This window comes from Mauremys mutica, chromosome 4 (genome assembly GCF_020497125.1).
Source record: "Mauremys mutica isolate MM-2020 ecotype Southern chromosome 4, ASM2049712v1, whole genome shotgun sequence".
Taxonomy (NCBI): Eukaryota; Metazoa; Chordata; order Testudines; family Geoemydidae; genus Mauremys; species Mauremys mutica.
Window position 1 is genome coordinate 46,298,109 of NC_059075.1, and position 20,722 is coordinate 46,318,830.

Below are 20,722 nucleotides of genomic sequence, written 5' to 3' on the forward strand. Positions count from 1 at the left end.
TCCATTTAACTTTCAGTAGGAAGCCAGGCACCTAACTGCTCATATGCCTTTTGAATACCTATTCCTAATCTAAATTATAATAGTGGAATTTAATGTTAGTGATTTATGTATATATTTAGAACTTGACACTGTGTATTCTCCTACCAAGAGCTTCCTAAGAGAAAACTCCTCCGTTTGGGGACCAAAAACAAAATTATAAGTTTCTCTAATAGTCAGACCGTTACCATCTTTAAATGCTGTCGTTATTTTTTTCAATTCCCTTCAAAATAGCTATAAGCATAAGCATTTTCATTGGTTTTTAATAAATAAAGTATGCACAGGGTGAAAGCCAAATGCCCTTGAGGCCTGACTTTGCACATTTTAAGTCAACTGCAAAATTCCCCAGTGACTTCAGTACAAGAAGGAGCAGGACACTGAGGACTACGACTGCTTTATTAGTGTAGTGTACTCCCTAGTATGGCTCATTAGTAAGGATGATGTGATTTGGTCACGGATTCAGTGACTTCTTTGGCTCCGGCTTGGGCATACCCTGATTTTGTACATTTTTACCATGACTGCTCTGTAAATTTTGCCTAATTTTACTGTGACAAAATTGTTGCCATACATATTACCTTATGGTTCATTGCTAACTATAAACTAACTTAGGGAGATAGTTTGTGCACTATATCCTTACACTATATATGAAAAATAATTCCAAGCAGAATGAGACAAAGTAGCAATTACCATATATACTTGTTCATAAGCTGAATATTTTTTTTAGTAAAAAAGGGAAAAACCAGAGAAGAGGGTTGGCTTATGAATGGGTATAGAGAGGGAGAGGTGGGACACAGCCCCCTCCCCAACAGAGGGAGCAAGGAGAGGCAGCACAGCCAGCAGAGCCAGAAGGGAAGAGGCAGCGCCAGAGTCTTTCCGCTTCTGGCCACGCTGCTCTCCCCTAGACTCCAAAGCAGCTGCAGCTCCGGGGCAGGCACGCTGCGGCCGCACTGCCCGGTCTGGCCTGCCCCAGATAAGATGGGAAGGGCGGGGATGGGGAGAGTGTGGGGTTACTGGGCTAGGGGTTGGGTTATGTGGGGGGTGGTCACAGGGGTTACTCCCCTGACCCCGAGCTTCTCCCTTCCCCACCCCCTCAAATTTCCCCACCAGTTGCTGTCCCAGCCCATCAGGGTAAGCAGCTGGCATGCCGGGGCACTTTGTTTACTTAGGTTTACCTCTGTGCCTGCAGACACTCGAGGTAAACAAACCATCTTGGCCCGCCAGCAACTTATCCTGATGGCCCGGGAGCCAAAGTTTGCTGACCCCTGAATTATAGGGTCGGCTTATGAACGGGTCATAAAAATTTTCCATTTTTACTTATCCATCTTGGGGGGAAGGAGGTCAGCTTATAAACGAACTGGCTTATGATTGAGTATATACGGTAATTTTCCCCTATTATTTTGAATATTTGTTCTGTGACTCTTTTTTACATTGTATCCTTTTTTTTTTTTTAAGGTGCCTGGACATGCACCTTCTTCCATTTTCCAGTCTCTGGGAGGCAGGCTGCTCCCAGTAGTCATTTTCAGCTCATTTTCCTCCTTTTTTTTTTTTTTTAAGTAAAGAGGGGGGCAAAAACCTAATTCCCATTTGTTTGGTTTTTCTCTGGGAGTTTAAGAAACAAAATATTTTATGCTTCAGGAAAAAATGACAAACTCTGGTCATGTTCAAAATTCAAGTTGGACAAGAAATGGCTGCCACCAAGATGCTTCCCATAAAATATCGGAAATAGATATCGCTGAGCAAAATATACGAGCTGGAGTACAATCAGTGTTACAGGTACAGAGTGCACTCTATTTTTTCCCCCTCTATTTTATTCTTTCCTGTTTAATGTGTTTTCTTTAATATTGTGTAAATAAAATGTTAATGGATAAAACGGAACATGATTACAGAATGAGTCTCCTGCTGTTCCATAACATCTTAGTGTTGCTAAATGATTGTAGATTTAATTAAGGGGGATGGATAATAAAGCTATAATGATAGTTTAATGTGTTCTTACTGACTTCCTGCATTCTTTCTTCATTTTTGACATAACTAACACATAGTTTACAGGACTGCATTTACTACTGTTGGGTCACACAAGGAAAAAATCTTTATTCCATATCTTCATTTCTACATCAGAAAGTGTACTCCATTCTACAGGGTGTTACAAAAAAAATTATCTAAACTAATCCACACTAGAAGATTGTTTGTATGAATTGATGAGTGCTGTCCTGTTTACTTTATGAAATTTTATCTATATTAGAACACATGTGGTGGCTTAATGTTATAGCTGGAGATAAACAATTATTAGATCTTTGTTCTTTAGTTATTTTCATCATATTAACAGTTTATTTACATTTTTAAAATGTAATTAATACAAGGAGTTTTGGAACTTTGCATGGGTGTATTTTAAATAGAAATAACTTATTCAATACTATTGTTGTAAGTTGCAAATGCTGTAGTAAAGATTAGCTAGAGTTGTGTATATAGCCTTTATATTTTCATTTGTTTATATCTTCCTGAAAATTCTGCTTTTGGAATTGAAATTTTCTATAACTGGTCTTAGCACAGAGGTCAATTATTTTGGACATTTTGAGCAAAATGCCTTGTTCTTGTGTTATAAGACACTGGGTTGTTTTTTTTTTTTTTAACCTTTTAGCGTGTTCAGTGTACATTTTGAGTCTCACCATGGGATTATTCAGGTGCATAAAGTCATTTATGAGCACAAGTCTTAGCAGTATTGGATGTCCACTGAGCGTGCTTACAGGCATTTTTTAGTTGCTGAGTGAAAAACCCCAACCTTTTTTAAATTGAAAGAAAAAATCCTTGAGCTTTCCTGCATTCATCAGGCAACTGGAACATAAGTTTTTAAAGTTGTAGGCGATATGATGTTAAGCAGAGACTCATTAGACTCAGCTATGTGACGTGCTAGGGAATGGGGAGAACTGATCTTTCTCCCTAGCAGACATACAGGCTGCTGATCTTAGTTGTTACCGGGAAGCTTTGCAGGGAGGAGACTGCAAGTCTCATAGGGCTTGTCTGTGCAAATTCTCTGGTTAGACCTTGCTGCCGTTCACTAACAGTTCCCAAGAGCTACCCCTCTTTGAAATAGGAGTAGAGTGCGGCAGCAGGATCCACACAGATACTCAGGCCTGGTCTTCACTTAAAAATTAAATCGATATCACTGAGGGCATTTTTGCACCTTGAGTCCCATAGTTAGGTTGATCCTAACCCCTTCAGTGTAAACATGGCAAGGTCAATGGTAGCATTCTTCTTTCAACCTAGCTACCACCTTTTTGGAAAGGTAAATTAACTACATTGACAGAAACACCCCTTCCATTGCTGTAAGAAGTATCTACACTATGATGCTACTGTGGCACAGCTGCAGAGCCATAGCTGTACCACTGTAACAGCTGTAGTGTAGACATGGCCTTAGTGCATAGCAGGCTAGGCTTTTCTGGCATGAAGATAGAGCATAGGGTGAAACAGTAAAAGCTTATTCTTTGGCAGAATCCAACCAAACAGTAGCAGCAGCAGAAATGTGCATTTGCTCCTCTCTCACTCCATTAACCTTTAACATGGGTCACTGTTGTGTTTATACAACGCCTAGTGCGATGGGGGTCCTGGTCTATATCTCGAGCTTCTAGGCACCAGGGTAGTACAAATAGTTAATAAAGACACCCAAGAAGATTTTTAAGGAAAACTGTTCCTGTAATATAGAATGTATAGACAGATGTGTGACCTCCTGCTTGGGGTACCCAGAATTGTGATCCCCTGAGTAACTCCTCTCAGCCTCAGCAAGTGAGAGGTGGTTGTTTTTTTTCTTTTTGCTGCTCCCAAACCATGTATGAGCAACCTGAGACATTAGCTTGTCTGCCTTGCCACAAAACTCTTCAGTCCAAATCTTACCTTGCAGATAACAATCCGTGAATCCCAACTCCTGAGTTACCCAGAGATGTTTCTCTGGAGTGTCCAGTCCCTCCTCACTGGACAGTCACAGAAATTAAGTTCACTGCCTCCAAAGTGAAAATGTATGCGCCAGCCTGTATTGCTCGCTGAGGACTCACCTTCCAGTTTAATACACCGCACAGAGAGATTCTTGTTTTATTACAAAACTGAGTTTATTAAAAAAGAACAGAGATTGAAGTGATACTGAATATGAATAGAAGACAAGTGTGGTTACAAAGCAAACAAAACACTTTCTAGTGACTAAAATTTAATTTCAGCAAGTTACAATCTTTGTGTAAGCAAGTTTCTCGCTTACAGTGAAGTTTCCACCAACTCTTGCCTTTCAGCCCAAGAGGATCAGCTTTAATAGGCACAGTGGGTGCTGTATCCTATCAACCCTTAGGTGAAGGGTAACTAAACGGTCTCTTTGCTCCCCTTTATAATACTTCAAAGTCCATTGACTTTCTCAGAAAGGTTTCTTGGGGTGCAGATTCTGTCCCCCCAGTGTGGTTGTTAAATGGTTTTCTCCCCCTCTCATTTAGCTTGATGTCTGTTTACTTTATGTATAAATGTATTTCTGTTGTACTTTTGCCTGTAACCAAACAGGTCACGTAAGTAAATGCACATTTTTGTCTGGGTTCATGCTGTGCCTCCCAAATACATTTTAAAATCATATTTCCAGCACACATCTACAACTCTTTGTATACAATCCATGCATACATCACACAATGATTTTCAGAACCAGTGTGTTGCCAGTTTACATATGATACCTTAGATGACACCTTTTGAGAAAGATATTGTGACAATAGTGTGTTGGGGCAATGAGTGTGTGAGGCCTGATGTAAGGTACAGTATGGGGTGGGGGTGCTCTAAAAGTGGCCACTGAAGGGTTCCTGTGATCACCCCCTTCCCTCTTGCAATGCTGCAGGAGAGTCATGGCCCATGACTAAAGCATGTAGGTGCTGCAGTAATGCAAGTAATTAATAAGACACAAAATGGGGAAGAACTAGCTAGGTGGTAGTGGTGCTGAAAAGGATTGGGGGTCATAGTGGATCACAAATTGAATGAATCAACAATGTGATGGAATTGCAAAAAAGGGCTATCATCATCCTGGGGTGTATTAACAGGAATGTCATATGCCAGACACAGGAGGTAATTTCTCCTTTCTACTCAGCATTTGTGAGGACTCAGCTGGAATACTGTGTCCAGTTCTGGATGCCACACTTTAGGAAAGATGGTGATAAACTGGAGAGAGTCCAGAGGATAGTAACAAAAACGGTAAAAGGTTTAGAAAATCTGACCTATGAGGAAAGGTTTAAAAAAAAAAAAAGCATGTTTAGTCTTGAGAAAAGAAGATTGAAGGGGGACTTGATAAATCTTCAGAGATGTTAAGGGCTCTTGTAAAGGGGACAGTGATCAGTTGTTCTGTGTCCTCCAAAGGTAGGATAAGAAGTAGTGGATTTAATCTGAAGCAAGGGAGATTTATATTAGATATTAGGAAACACTTTCCAACTATAAGGGCAATTAAGCTCTGGAATAGGCTTCCAAGGGGGACTGTATGGAATCCATCATTGGAGGTTTTTAAGAACAGGTTGGACAGACACCTCTCAGGAATGGTCTTGGTCCTGCTTCAGTGCAGCAGGATCGACTAGGTGCCCTCTCAAGGTCCCTTCCAGCACTACATTTCTATGATTCTACAATCAGGATCTGAAGTGAAAACTCCATCCATATTGCGTTCTCTTTGACAACAATAAGGAAATTTACAACAAGGTGTCAGAGATTAGCTAAACTATGGATTGGATGAAATGCCAAGCATTGTTGGGAGAACATTAAAGCCTCTGGTAAAGTAAGACTGGAGACAACAACAGTAGCATTGGTTCAGCACGAATAACCTGCCCTTTTTTTGATGTGATGTACATTATTCTTGGGCCGAGCCAGGCCAGGCCACTGATAAAGCCTTCTCAGTTTATCAGAGCCACCGCAACAAATGAGTAAGGTGAATACGCTTTGAGTCCCAAACAGTGTGTCTTACCACATGAAGTGCAGCTGGCAGAGGAGACAAACCAGAGCAATCAAGACATGCAGACATTCATGCAAGGTATTGTGCTCTCTACATTTATTGGATCTTATTTCTGGTGTGTGCTTGAAAATAGAAGGGGGTTTACTGTGTCAGCATCGCAAGCTACTGATGTTATAAGGACAGTGATAGCTGCCAGTAAAAAAAGTCTGCTTACCATTTCCCAGAGATGAACAAAGCTGCAAATGGAGCCTAGAATATCTCTGGTGCTGCTTTGTTCTCTGCCCAACCCCCCCCCCCCCACACACACACACTAATGTGGCATAGCCAAACTCCCATTCCTGCTGCCTTTGCAACCAAACTGCTTTTTTTCTGTAAGCTTCTAGTTGTCAGTATAGCTGATTTCATAAGGAGAGAAATAGCAATCATACCCATTTAACTGTCTCTTATTTAAACTTATTAAAGCCAAATAGAACACCAGATTGAGTTAAGGCATTATGTTTTATTGGGAACCAAAGTCCCAAGCAGTAATAAAGTAATTGGTACATGAAGCCCAAAATTCCTCATTGGCCTGCAGGAGAAGGACAAATATTTAATACACATATTCACCTCTGTTCTTTCTCCTTATAATAAAGACAACATTCAAGGGCACAAACATATAAAGCATTAGGAATTTTGGAGAAGTATGTATATGATTATTCTTTGTTCAGTTCCTTACTATTGCTTCTAAAAGCACTAATCAAGAATAGATATTTCTGAAACTAATGGCACACATTCTAAAGAATACATAGTATTTTACCAGTGACTTCCCGAGGCAGACCTTAACAGTGGGAACCCTAAATTCTTTCAAGTCCAGCACACAGCAGCATTTCAGTCCTGCAACAGGAATAAATGCCTGCTGCCAAATATAACTAATCTCTGCTCTGCTTTTTCAACAGACCAGGAAGGCACAGCTGCCATGCTGAGTCTAGAAGGTGCTGAGTCCCCTTCCGTTGCAGCTGCTTGCATTTCAGTGGAACAGAAAAGGAAAATTACCCTACCTCCTTCTAAAAACTTGAAGAGGAAAAAGCTGGCAAAGGACTAAATATTGAGCTGCAGATACCCAAAGCAGACGAGAGTAAAACTGCAGCTATATAACCAATGACTTCATGAGTGTATAGGCCAAGAGATGCAAATCAGAAGAATCAGAAAACCAGGCTCAACTTCGGAGGCAAATATTTGAGGCTTCTACTCCCACTATGAAAAAGGAAGAGTGAGAACTTACTCTGGAGTATTAATGTAATGTCACCTTCCACCAACCTCACTCTGGAATCTTTCATTCTAGTAGTGGTTCCTTTAACCTCCATGTTGTTCTTGTCCTACCTGTTATCCTACTCTACTCTTTCTTACTAATGCTGTCCCCAATGACCTGGTTCAATGCCTGTTGAAATCCAATGGAAAAACTCCCGTTGACTTAAATGAGCACTTGATCGGGCCCTAAACCTAATGTCTTCCTCAGCGCAGTAACTCAGAAACTATTCAAATGTACAGTCAATCTTAACAAACTATATTATTTTCAGATCCCAAGTTGGGGGGTGATTGTTTATTAAAAGCTGTATTTTACAATATACCATATGTTTCATGGTTTCCTAAAGAATGAGAAATAAAAACGTTGATACCTGAAGTATTTTGTCTCTTCGAATTTGAAACAGATAAATTAGTCAAAAATTATAGCGGCTGTAATAAATAAATAAATAAATAAAAGGTACTCCCATACTTAATCAGTTTGAGCATTATCCATATCCAAGAGGTAGGTATTCAAAGCTCAGCTCAGCTCAGTTGGTAGCCTATGGCTGTTGAGACTTGATTATTTTCTCTTCTCTCCCATTTGCTGCTGTATTGGCAGAGAACACTTTGCATTAAGTTAGCTTTCCTGACATGGTCTCCTGTATATCAGGAATTGGAGGTGTCTGAGATGTATTAACTTTGTCTCCAAATTATTCTCTGTTTGTCTGGAAAACCTCCCCATGTTGTCATATAGTGTTGTATAAACCACAGCATCCCAAAATGGCATTGGAACATTTCAAAAGGCGTCTCATCTGCCCTTCAGTCTCATGAGGCATATTCTATTCTTTTGGAGGCAGTATTTAAAGCAGTGTCTTGCTCTTGGGATAATCCAGATATAATTTCATTAACCAGGAAGCAAAGAATAGGCAGGATCACAAGAATCCCTGTGGTTGCACTCTATTAACATTTGGTGTGCATGGTAAAAAATAATATCCCAGCTGGTACAAGCCGGAGTTCCTGAGACACCATATATAATGCACTTTGGCAGGCCAGCTAAAGTAAATATCCAGGACATCACATTTGTGATCAACAAAGGCTTACAACACAGTAGATTTAGTACCTTTTCTGGTTGAATTGCTTGGTGCTTTGTCTAGTAGATGGAGAATGGGCAGTTGAGTTCCATCAGTAGATCCATTGCAGCTGGGAAGCCTTATTTACAAATGCTTCTTACCTTAGAGGAATGCTTATTAGTAATAAGAGGCCTCTCTAGGATTGTATATATTTCATTGCTTACCCTGAATGCAATAACCTTTCCAAGAAATTTGCACATGTACGTGTTCCAGTGGGCTTTAATCTTTATTTGTGGCCAGTCTCCACAATGCGTAAAGCTATTCTCATACTGAGAGTCTAGCTGTCATGTTAGGCTAAGTTGCATACAGAAAGAATTAAAGGTGTGTGTTTATCTGAAAGATTTTCAGCCACTCATTTTAGATTCTCAGTGCAGTCCTATCAAGACACTGGACCAAGTCTCAAAATTGGCACTCATCTTGAGCAGGTATGGTGACCAGGATCTAAGCACAGCAGACATTGATGTCAGGCTGCTCATCTTGGAGCATTGTCCCATAAATAATGCTTCAAAGATTGCGATCACCTTTCTTAGTTCTTCTAAATTGTTCCCATTGCTGTTTTGTTCTGTTCTTTTTTTAATGCTGAGCAAGACTTGTTTACAGAATTGAAGGTAACTGTACATGGCTGACTCTGATACTTTAGAGTTCATTGTGGCAGTATGGACTGGAGTGTTGGAATCTTGGGCTAGCTATACAAAACTCCTAGAATGCTGCTAAGTGTAGGGCAGCCTCTTTGGTAAATATCCCAAATATTAGCAAGCAGTGCTATACGCTGTGGAATAAAAACTTCAAGTCCGGAAATTCCACCATCATTGTCAGGCACACTGTGTGTGTATATAGATCCGCTATCATGGTTTTATCAAGTGTTACTTTGTGGTTGCAGTTACAGAGGACAGCAGTGGGTTTATGCTGTTGGATGTTCTCCAGTTTTAACACAGCCTTGAGTAATTTTCCATATAATATATCTGAAGAAATTTGTACAGAAAATGTGAAAACTTTTCTCTTCTGCTAAACTGAAACTTAAACCAATTTTATTCTTGAATTTGTCACTCATTAAAGCAGGCTAAACAAGTGATGTACCTATGAAAATTTACATCACTACTTTTATTTTCTACGGTTATCTGTTGAGTTGTTTTAATTAGAGCTAAAGCTGGCTAGCTTCTCAGGCTAATAATTTTAATTGCCACTTCTTTTGTTTATAGGTTTTTATAATAAACTCTTCAAATATATTTCTTCTTGAGCCTGCAAATGAAATTAAAACTCTTTTGGATGAGCACACTGATATGTGTAAACGCATTCTTAATATCTATCGTCACATGGTGGTGCAAGTAACAATGGACAAGAAGACTTGGTAAAAAGCTTATGCTTTTATCTTTAAGATTTTTAATGAACTGGACCGAATATTTAAAACTTTTCAATACCCAGAAAGTCCAATGAAATGGTTTCTACTAAGTGAGTCAGTTTCTCTCAACAAGTCAGTTTTTTAAGAGCGATGCATATCTAGGTTTACTTTAAAGTATCATTTTGCTGGAGTTGGTGGTATAAAGTACATATAGACCATCTCCTGCCTTCCCCCTGCACAAAAAAAAAAAACCCTTTAAATAAACCTAGGTAACTATTACAACAGGCAAATGTGGACACCTCCATCCTAGCTGGAAGGGGACTGCTAAGTAGAAGGGATAGAAATAGACACCCTCAGCACTAAAAGACAGCATCAGTGATGGTGAGAGGAGCTGTGAGGCAAAGATAAGCAGCTGCAATTGTCCTTTCTCCAGAGCTATTTAAAAGGTCATAGACAGGCACCTTTTCTGAGTAGCCAATGCTGAATGCTTATTTGGGATGTGGGGAGGCAGGAGAAGCAGATAATCTGTATGCCTCCTGTATGGATACTGATGGCTTCTATTCTAATGCCTGGGCCAGTCTTATCAGCTTTTGGGAAGGTGGGGGCAGTGTATATAGCCATCCCGTTTACTGGCCTCAACCCTGCTAAAAGCTGGGTTCATTACTACTCACTTCCCTATTGGGGGAAATCGTGCTTGAGAGCCAAGAGCTGGGGAAGCCAAACTCTACCACTTTTGGAGGAAGGATGTTGGGGTTGAATGCCCATTCTACCACTTCCTGTTTGTGGGTATTTCCTCCCCCCCTTCATCTCCCATGGTGGTAAGGTGTTTGTATTACCTGTGACCACTTCAGTTTGTTTTTGTGGGGGAAAGGAGCATAGACTTGTTTTTGTTCTCCTTTGTCCTGCTCTCTGTGACCTGGGGGTACTCGTCCACTCACCTAGGAAAGCTATAGGAAGATTCTTTTCAGAGATCTGTGTTGGAGTAGGACTAACATGAAGGTAGTGGGTGTATACAAGTTCAGTAATTTTATGTTTAAAGGTCTGTAATGGTCCTTGTCTGCAATTCATTCTGGTTTCAGGATTTTTTTATGCAAAAGTCCATCTGCACTTTAACCAGCTCATTTTTTTTCTCTAACAAGCCAGGTACATGGGGCAAAACCCAGCTCCAAAGCTGAGCCATTTCTGTAGTCAATCAGTCTCTCTCTCTCTCTCTCTCTCTCTCCCCCCCTTCCCCTCTCCCCTCCCGCGCCTTGTTCTAATGGAATAGTAGAATGCCACCATGGTCTGCTGCAGCAGAGAGCAACAGCAAATCTTTAAATTTCCAACTTCTTTCATTGTAATTTAAATTTCATTGTCCCTTATTGATGTCTCCTGAGTTCTTCATAAGTAGGGTTTCCATCACTATGTATCCATATATGGAAAAACAATAGTCAGACTTGGTTCTCAGCTTTCCAGTGGAGACTTGGGAGTAAAATGGGAATCTCTAGCAAATTCCAATAGATAATTTTAAATGTAACGCCTTCACAGGCTTCATATAACTTTAAATAAACTTTCAACCAACATTATTCAGTTGTGACTGTGAAGACACCGTGCCATCCTCTTTAAGGCTGCTAGAGTATGTTTAGAAAAGTCATCTTCTGTTATGACACCAGTGCCCTGCCAAATACTCTTATTTGGTTTTAAAGTGTAGGTTAGGTTCAGAAATAGTGATCTAACTAAAAATAACTTTGCTGCCATTTGGGACTCTTGAGAGCCATGCTTCCTTGAGAGAGCAGGTAGAAAACCTTATATGACACATAAAAGGGAATCCTGCAGGGGTTCCTTGTTGTGGCAGTGGAGAGAGACAGACAATAAAGGGCAGGAGTGATAGATTTCTTAAAAATAGACTGATGTTGAGCTATTTCTGACCCTTACATTTTCTGTGTTTTTTTTTAATGTTTGTGTAAGGGGAGAAACATAGACAATGATCATTTATTAAGTGTCACGGCCCAAATATATACTGAAAAAGTAACTCAATTTAATATTGCTTTGCAGGGAGCAGATGTTACTTGTGCTGCTCAGGGTCACAGAATCTGTGCTGAAGATGCCATCCCAGGCTTTCCTGCAGTATCAAGGAAGAAAGAACTCCACTTTAGCAGGAAGACTTGCAGGACCTCTTTTTCAGGCAATTAAATAAAAATTTAATACGAGTTTTAACTTTGGCTATGAGGCTGGTTGCAACAAAAGCAGTTGCCGTGTTTGTCATCTGCAGTGGTATTGTAGCCGAGTCAGTCCCAGAGTATTGAAGACAAGGTGGGTGATGCAATATCTTTTATTGGACCAACTTCAGTTGGTGAGAGAGACAAGCTTTTGAGCTTACATGGCTTCAGGACAGAAGAAGAGCTCTGTGTAAGTTCAAAAGTTGGTCCAATAAAAAAAAATTACATCGCCCACCTTCTCTCTTTGTTATATGTGAGACTAGAATTTTTAATAAGCATATTGCCTAAATATTGAGACCACTGCATGTTAAAGGGCTAGTTGCATCTGATAATAGCATTACTATATATAACAACATGCTGACAACTATTTGTCTGAGTTGGGGGTGATTATTTTTTGTCAAGGTCCAGCTCCCCTTCCCATACCCCTGTTTGCCTGCCAGCTCCATACCCACCCTGCCCAGAGAGTAAGGTGATGCACGAGGCTGGCCTGAGGCATCTGGCATTGCTACTGTTCCCCCTCACCCCTCTAAACATTCCTCCGTACCCACCAATTGAGCCAAGTAACAGAAATGGGCCAGGGGGGAGAGGAATGGGTGTGGGCTGGGATCTGGGGCGCAAAGCAAGGTGTGAATGTGTGTGAGTACTTTTGAGTTTGGACTGAGGAGATGAAGCTGTTGGAATCTATAATCAGCTAGAGGTACGATGCCCCTCTGGGGGATGGGACAATAGAGGGGCAGGAAGGAGGCTCTGGGTAGTGGGAGGGACCAATGGGACTCCAGATAGCAGCCCTGGGGATATGGTAGGAGGCTGGGATGTGGCAGAAACAGGTGATTGGAGACAGACGGGGGAGGGAAAGAGGCCGGTTGGGGCTCCGAGGACTGGCCCCGAAGGACAGGGAGTGGGGAGGGCCAGGTTGGGGGCTCAGGGACGGGGACACGAGGCTGGGGTTGGGACATGGGACTCTGCTGTTCAGCCAGCGTAGACCCTTAAACCAAATGCCTCAGACCTCCTGAGCCTCCCACTAACTTACATATGCTTTCCCAGAGTTCCACTGATGCTGTGGGCACTTGGATTAAGCTAGAAGCCCATGTTGGGGACAACATGGCAAGAAAACAAGGAATACAGGCTCAGTAAAGGAGTTTCTGAACTGTAGTCATGTTACTGTTAAAGCACTTGAGAGTTACAGTTCTTTGGAAAAATACCCTCCAGTCTGATCCAGGGCTTTGGAGCAGAGCCCGGAGCACAGAGCAGTGGAGCTGCAGGTTTTTGCCTGGAGCTGGAGCGGAGCCGGTGCACAGCTCCAAATCCCTGGTCTGATCTCATCTCTTCTGTGCATCCAAGGATTGCCAGCATTTCCAGCAGGGCAGAGTCCCTGGTGGCTTCTTTCCTGCATATCCTGTTTTCATGTGGCAGTGGTCAGGCCCCACTTGCTTCTGAGCAACACCCTCCTTAAGTACTCTCTCTCCTTTTGCCATGTGCTTAGCTTGAAAACTGCAGCCCCACCCTTTCCCCCTTGTAGTGGTTGCCCTACCTGTGCAGAAAATGCATTGATCTATGGGGATGGGCCAGCAGTAGAGTCATTCAAAGTAGATAGCCTCAAGTTGCTCTTTTGATGGCTTCTCTGGGGTCAGGAGATTCTCCAGATGCTTTTAAAAAAAGAAAAGAAACAAAATGCATGGGATGTAATCCAAACTAAACTATGTTACGATCTGAAGAAATCTTTTATGAATCAAACCAATTTGTTCCCACAGCTAAGTAACCTAACATACCACACAACTATGAGTGAAAACAAAAAGGCTTAATCATCACATGGAAATTCATATAAGATTTGTGTGAGGTAGAGATGGGTGTGTGTGTTGTGGACACTATATGGCAACTTTTTGTTTCAGACAGTAAAGTCTGATACTTGAATACTCTTCTGTTGCCTTATGTTAACAAGCCAACTATTGTCACTTAAATTACTTATTCTTTTAGACTCTTATAGTAGCCTGGATCAAAGCAAATCTAAACGTGTACATCTCTCGAGAGCTTTGGGATGATTTGTTGTCTGTAATGTCATCACTGACATATTGGGAAGAGCTGGCCACTGAGTGGTCACTGACTATGGAGACACTAACAAAAGTATTAGCTAGAAACCTGTACAGCCTGGACCTCAGTGACTTACCACTGGATAAATTAAGTGAGCAGAAACAGAAAAAGCACAAAGGCAAAGGTAAGACATCCTGCATTAAATAATTTAATTATACAACTTGAGTCTTGGAAGGGGTGGGGGAAAGAGAGGCGGGCCTTAATGTATGTCTAATTAGCTGTGTCTGTCAACTGAAATGGGACAACTTCGGTTTTTTGTAGATTATATTTTGTAAATTAAAAACCACTACATCCTAGCATAGGACCCAATCCTGCAAACAGTTTAAATGTTTGCTGGATTAAGCCCATAATTACATATTGTGGAGCGGTATTCCTTTCTCTTTGTGTCAGTTTAATTTAGTTAACTGTAAGCATCAATCATAACCATTAATTTCTCATTAGTAATAAGAGGGAATTATGTCCATTTTCTATTAATATTTGATAGATTTATAGTAAACCTTAACTAGATTGTAAATCCACTGCTGACATTATTCACTTTCTAAATCTTTTAAAGTAAAGATGTTGTTATTGGAATATTGATTAAAGTTGTAGTCTGGGCTAATAGTTTGCCACTGACTATGGGAGTTCAGGTCTTGAGGTGTAAGCCTTGGAGAAGGCCAGTTTTGTCAAAATTACTTTGACTAATGATTATTTAAGAAAAAAGGAGCCTCTTAATAATGCATTTGAATGTTGCAAGTTTTTTAATCAGATTAGAGTTCAGTGTTGTAGATATTCTATAGAATGTAGATAATGGGCTATTTTACAGTCCTGAATAATATGAAGGAAGGCAGAGTGGCTTAATAGCTGGACTCAGGAAACTGGGATTCTATTCCCAGGTATGCAATTGGCCTGCTGTGTGACCTTGGGCAAGTCACGTCATTTCTTTGTCCCTCAGTTTCCCCATTTGTAAAACAGAGGATAACGATACTGACTTCCTTTTGTAAAGCACTTTCACATCTACTGATGAAAAGCCCTATGTAAACACTAGGTATTATGTTACATGGAAATCTGTAATACAGATGCAATAATTGTAATTTTTCTACAGTCCACTTTTTATCTCCGAAGCCTGGTCTACGCTGTGGGGGGCGATGTAAGATACGCAACTTCTGCCATGGGAATAGCATAGCTGAAATTGACTTATCTTATTTCGACTTACCTCCCGTCCTCACGGCACGGGATTGATGGCTGCAGCTCCCCCGTCTACTCCGCTTCCGCCTCTAGCCCTGGTGCAGTTCCAGAGTTGATGGGCGCGCGTTCGGGGATCGATTTATTGCATCTAGATGAGACGCGATAAATCGATCCCCGATAGATCGAATGCTACCCGCAGATCTGGCGGGTAGTATGGACGTACCATTAGAATCAGACCAGTTGAGGTGATGGCTTTGGATGGACTAAGAGAAGACACTTGCTATGTTCTGCGTGTCATGAATGAGAGATGATGTATTCTAATGTTTGTTTCTCTCTTGGGAGGGGCAGATAGGAATGTTTCTGTATACTCTTATAATTAAATACATTTCATCCTCTACTTAAATGCCTCATCTTAGGTAGGGGAATCTGTAAAGCCCCAAGAAATCCCTGGTTTTCACTGTATTGCTTGGTATTGTGAGGATTGGATGAATACATCTTCCTCCTAAATTGGCCTAGAGGTGTCACTCTAAAGCACACTTTCTTTTCTCCCTGTCCTTCATAGCCTTCCCATTCCTGCTACCCACAGTGAAACTAAGATTTTGCATCTCTTCATGTCATCAGTGTTTGAAAGAGTCTGTTCTCAAATAAGAATGTATGCAGTTAACTGAACATTTGCTTAAACATGTATTTTGAATCATGGAACAGTACTACACATGCATGAAAGCACAAATATATTTTTCTGTATGCAGCCATAGACCCCAAAAAAGGAATAAATGATGAAAAGAGATGTTTATCTAGAAGTGAGTAGTCTTCATAGAGCTCCACTAAGAGTCATTCATTATTAAATGTGATTTCTGGAGGTGATTAGTTAATTTAAATTTTTTTGGCAAGCTTCCTTATGCTTCCTATTTGGTAAGAGTACATACACCCACATCTGCAAATAGCAATGAGGATATTGCTCTGATTATGGCACATTCTGCAAATAAGATGTATTTTCAATTACTTTACTCCTCATCAAGCATCACTTTGAATGTTGTTGATAAATTCCGAAATATTTAACCTCTTCTCATTGAGTAAAACCAAACCACAATTTTCAGGCATGGAGAACATGATGCTTTACGTAATGGTGGAAGGGGAAGACCAAGGACAGGGTAGGCCCATTACTACTAATGGGGGGGAACGTGCCGGGGGAGGAGGGGAATAACAGAAAATGTGGAAATGTCAGAAGTGCTAAATGTCTTTTTTGTTTGTTTTCACCAAAAAGGTTAGTAAGTGAATGCCAGTGAAAACGACGTAGGATCAGAGGCTAAAATTGGGAAAGAACAGGTTAAAATTACTTAGACAAGTTAGATGTCTTCAGGTCACCAGGGCCTGATGAAATACATCCTAGAATACTCAAAGAGCTGACTGAGGAGATATCTAAGCCATTAGTGATTATCTTGGAAAAGTCATGGAAGACGGGAGAGATTCCAGAGGACTGGAAAATGAAACTATAATTTGCCCATCTATAAAAAAGGGAAATAAGGACAACCTGGGAAATTATAGACCAGTCAGTTTAACTTTAGTACTCGGAAAGATAATGGAGCAAATAATTAGCAATCAATTTGCAAGCACCTATAAGAAGATAATAAGGTGATAAATAACTGTCAGCATGGATTTGTCAAGAAAAAATCTTGTCAGACCAACCTAATAGCTTTCTTTGATGGGGAAACAAGCCTTGTGGATAGAAGGGAAGCGGTAGATGTGATATGATCTTGACTTTAGGAAGGCTTTAAATACTGTCTGTCATGATCTCCTAAACAAAGTAGGGAAATACATCCTAGTTGGAGCTACTGTAAGGTGGGTGCATAACGGGTTGGAAAACCATTCCCAGAGAGTAGTTATCAGTGATTCACAGTCAAGCTGGAATATCAAGTGGAGTCCCACAGGGATCAGTTCTGGGTCCGGTTCTGTTCAATATCTTCATCAAGGATTTAGATAATGGAAGGAAGGCCAGAGAAAAGCAACAAAAATAATGAATGGTCTAGAACAGAGTTTCTCAAACTGGGGGTCTGTGAGGGTAGTCCAGGGGGTCCGCCGGCCCCATTGATCAACTCCTCTCCCTCCCTCCCAGTGCTTCCTGCATGCCGGGAAACAGCTGTTCAGTGGTATGCAGGAGGCACTGAGAGGGAAGGGGAGGAGTGGGGACAGTGTGCTTGGGGCAAGGGATGGAAAGAGGCATTAAAGAGGGGCAGAGGTGGAGTGGGGGCAGGAAGTGGTGGGGTGTGGATGGGGCCCTGGGGAAAGGAGTGGAGTGGGGGCAGGGTTTGGGGCTGAGCAAGGGGGTACTTAAGGGTCCAAAAACTTTTAAATCAAAATGTGGGTCCTTCGGTTGCTAAAATTTGAGAACTGCTGGTCTAGAAAAATATGACCTTTAAGAGAAGATTGAAAAAATTGGCTTTGTTTTGCGTGGAGAAGAGAAGACTGAGAGGGGATATAACAGTTTTTAAGTACTCAAAGATTGTTACAAGGAGGAGAGAGAAAAATTGTTCTCCTTAACCTTTAAGGATAGGAAAAGAAGCAATGGGCTTAAATTGCAGCAAGGGCAGTTTAGGTTGAACATTAGGAAAAACTTCCTGTCAGGGTAATTAAGCACTGGAATAAATTGCCTAGGAAGGTCGTGAAATCTCCATCACTGGAAATTTTTAAGACCTGGTTAGACAGACAAACACCTGTCAGGGATAGTCTAGATAATACTTCAGGGCACTGAACTAGAGGACCTCTTGAGTCCCTTCCAGTCCTAAGATTCTATATCTGGCACATACTGCTACATTGTGGATCAGTATTCTGTGAGGACATACTTCATTTGTTGGTTATCCTTTGTTCATTTGTTTCTTGCAATACAAGTAACTTATTCAAATCGCTCCAGCAGCTGCAGTAGCCATACTGATGTCTGTTTAACTTATTTGGGGATTTATAAAATTTTCATTCAGAATTTACTACTTTCTCTTTGAGATTGTTGCATTAGGATTTCATAGAGAGATCAATTTAATATTGAGATCACAAAAACCTTTTGCTATGAGCTAGTCCTATTTTTTTTCTCTTTCATGTTGGTGTTAAGATGTTTTAGCATCTTAGTTACTTATGGTGCCTGAATCTTTACAGTGTATAATTATTTTCCAACAAAAAATAATTAGTTAAATACATGATTTTTAAATATCTTGCTTTGTATGTCTCGCTTCTAATAGGTACAACAAAAGATGAAATACAGTGCACTCCCATTTATCCAAATGGCCTGGGGGACATTTGAATGTTTTGGATAACTGGTTGTTCATATAGATGAAAGTGTTATTAGCTGCAGTAGGGCTATATGGAGGGAGACTGTGGATTTGGTAACTAGGATTTTTGGAAAAAAGGAATTTGGATAGCTGGAATTATACTTTATATTAAATGCTTTGGAAATAAAGGGAGGAAAAACTATCCACAGTTCATTTTATTTTGTATGGCGTTGCTAAGCTTACTTTTCTTGGGTTTGTGTATTGGAAAGGTCAGAAAAGAACTACAACATTAATTGCACTAGAAGCTTTGACATAGTATGGACATATTTCAATTGATGTTGTTTGGATGGGGCTCATAAATGTGGTTTTAAAAAGTTTTGTTCGGCTTCTGAAGTCGCATGCTTGGCATTACAAGATTGTATATTTGAAGCTAAGGGGAAATTATTTGAAAAGGTGACCACTGCAAAGGTCTAGTATATGAACTTTTCAGGTGACGAAGTGAATAGATTCAAAATTTATATTTTTTGCAGGAGTTGGGCATGAGTTCCAAAAATCATCCGTTGATAAGTCCTTTTCTAGAGGTTGGAGCCGTGATCAGCCTGGACAGGCACCAATGAGACAGCGCAGTGCTACAACAACTGGATCTCCAGGGACAGAAAAGGCAAGAAGCATAGTACGGCAGAAAACAGTTGGTATGTATCTGTACAAACTATGAGAGATGTGACGTGAGGGAAGAGGGAAAGAATTCATAACTGAACATTTTTGTATCTACATAGTGAACTTTCCCACACAAGTTTCATGTGTGGTAATTAGTAATATATGTAAATATATATTAAACAATCTTATATGGTGTTTTTTGGGGGTAAGTGAATAGCGTTTTGTTACTTGTATATAGATTTTTAACAAATACAGGTCATGCAATTGATGTATTAATGCTGAATGTTTTACCCAGTTGCTTAGGCACAGTTTAGCTGTACTTAGAACAACAACAACAACAAAACTGCTTTATGTATTAGAAAGAGGTGATAAGAATAGGCCATCTCAAGAATGATATGCATAAGTGATTAGTATGAGGCTCTCTAAGTAATGCTGTATGGATACATTTTGCACAAAATATGCAGTGGATTTCCAAAGTAGAGCAATGAACTGTGTAAAGTATGTGAATCAGCTGGAAGTACTTTGAAGTGTTTTGTCGTCTTGGATATATCCCTAAAACCGTTTGTAACTATAAATAGGCACAAACATGTGCAGAGCTAACTTCCTGCAGTGATCAACGCCACTACTATATTCCTTGAAATTAAAAGGTACAGTGACTAGAGTGAAATCCCTGCAAGCTGCATGGACACTTTTTTCAAAGACCCCATAATAGAGGCCTAACTTAAATATATACCCCGAATTAAAAAACACAGTAAAAGAACTAAAAAAGAGCCACCATGGATTGGCTTAACTATGTAAAAGAAGCAGTTAGAAATAAAAAGGCATCTTTTAAAAAGTGGAAGTCAGATTCTAGTGAGATAAATAGAAAGGAGCATAAACGCTGCCAAATTAAGTGTAAAAATGTAATAAGAAAAGCCAAAAAGGAGTTTGAAGAATAGCTAGCCAAAAACTCAAAAGGTAATAACAAAATGTACATCAGAAGCAGGAAGCCTGCTAAACAACCAGTGGGGCCCCTGGATGATCGAGATACAAAAGGAGCACTTAAAGATTGTGGAGAAACTAAATTAATTCTTTGCTTCAGTCTTCACGGCTGAGGATATTAGGGAGATTCCCAAACCTGAGCCGGCTTTTGTAGGTGACCTATCTGAGGAATTGTCAGACTGAGGTGTCACTAGAAGTGGTTTTGGAATTAATTGATAAACTTAACAGTAACAGGTCACTGGGACCAGATGGCATTCACCCAAGAGTTCTGAAAGAACTCAAATATGAACTAACAACTAAGGTTTGTAACCTGCTCTTTAAATCCGCTTCTGTACTCAATGACTGGAAGATAGCTAATGTAGCACCAATATTTAAAAAGGGCTCTAGAGGTGATCCCAGAAATTACGGACCAGTAAGTCTAAAGTCAGTACCGGGCAAATTAGTTGAAACAATAGCAAAGAATAAAATCGTCAGACACGTAGAAAAACATAAATTGTTGGGGAAAATCAACATGGTTTCTGTAAAGGGAAATCCTGTTTTACTAATCTATTAGAGTTCTTTGAAGGGGTCAACAAATGTGGACAAGGGGGATCCAGTGGACACAGTATACTTAGATTTCCAGAAAACCTTTGACAAGGTCCCTCACCAAAGGCTGTTACGTA

The 20,722-nt window shown here is 40.4% G+C and overlaps 1 protein-coding gene across 5 annotated transcripts in view; it reads left to right on the forward strand.

Moving 5' to 3' along the window:
• Nucleotides 1–20,722, forward strand: part of RALGAPA1 (Ral GTPase activating protein catalytic subunit alpha 1) — a 265,455-nt gene that overhangs the window by 59,481 nt on the left and 185,252 nt on the right. For 3 of the 5 annotated variants that reach the window (XM_045013658.1, XM_045013660.1, XM_045013661.1), the window contains exons 12-17: nucleotides 1,672–1,809; nucleotides 9,573–9,721; nucleotides 11,747–11,876; nucleotides 13,885–14,122; nucleotides 16,263–16,316; nucleotides 18,953–19,114. In XM_045013658.1, coding sequence (XP_044869593.1) covers nucleotides 1,672–1,809; nucleotides 9,573–9,721; nucleotides 11,747–11,876; nucleotides 13,885–14,122; nucleotides 16,263–16,316; nucleotides 18,953–19,114 — 871 coding nt within the window. The remainder of the gene's footprint in view (nucleotides 1–1,671; nucleotides 1,810–9,572; nucleotides 9,722–11,746; nucleotides 11,877–13,884; nucleotides 14,123–16,262; nucleotides 16,317–18,952; nucleotides 19,115–20,722) is intronic. The other 2 variants (XM_045013659.1, XM_045013662.1) reach the window with 1 other exon arrangement.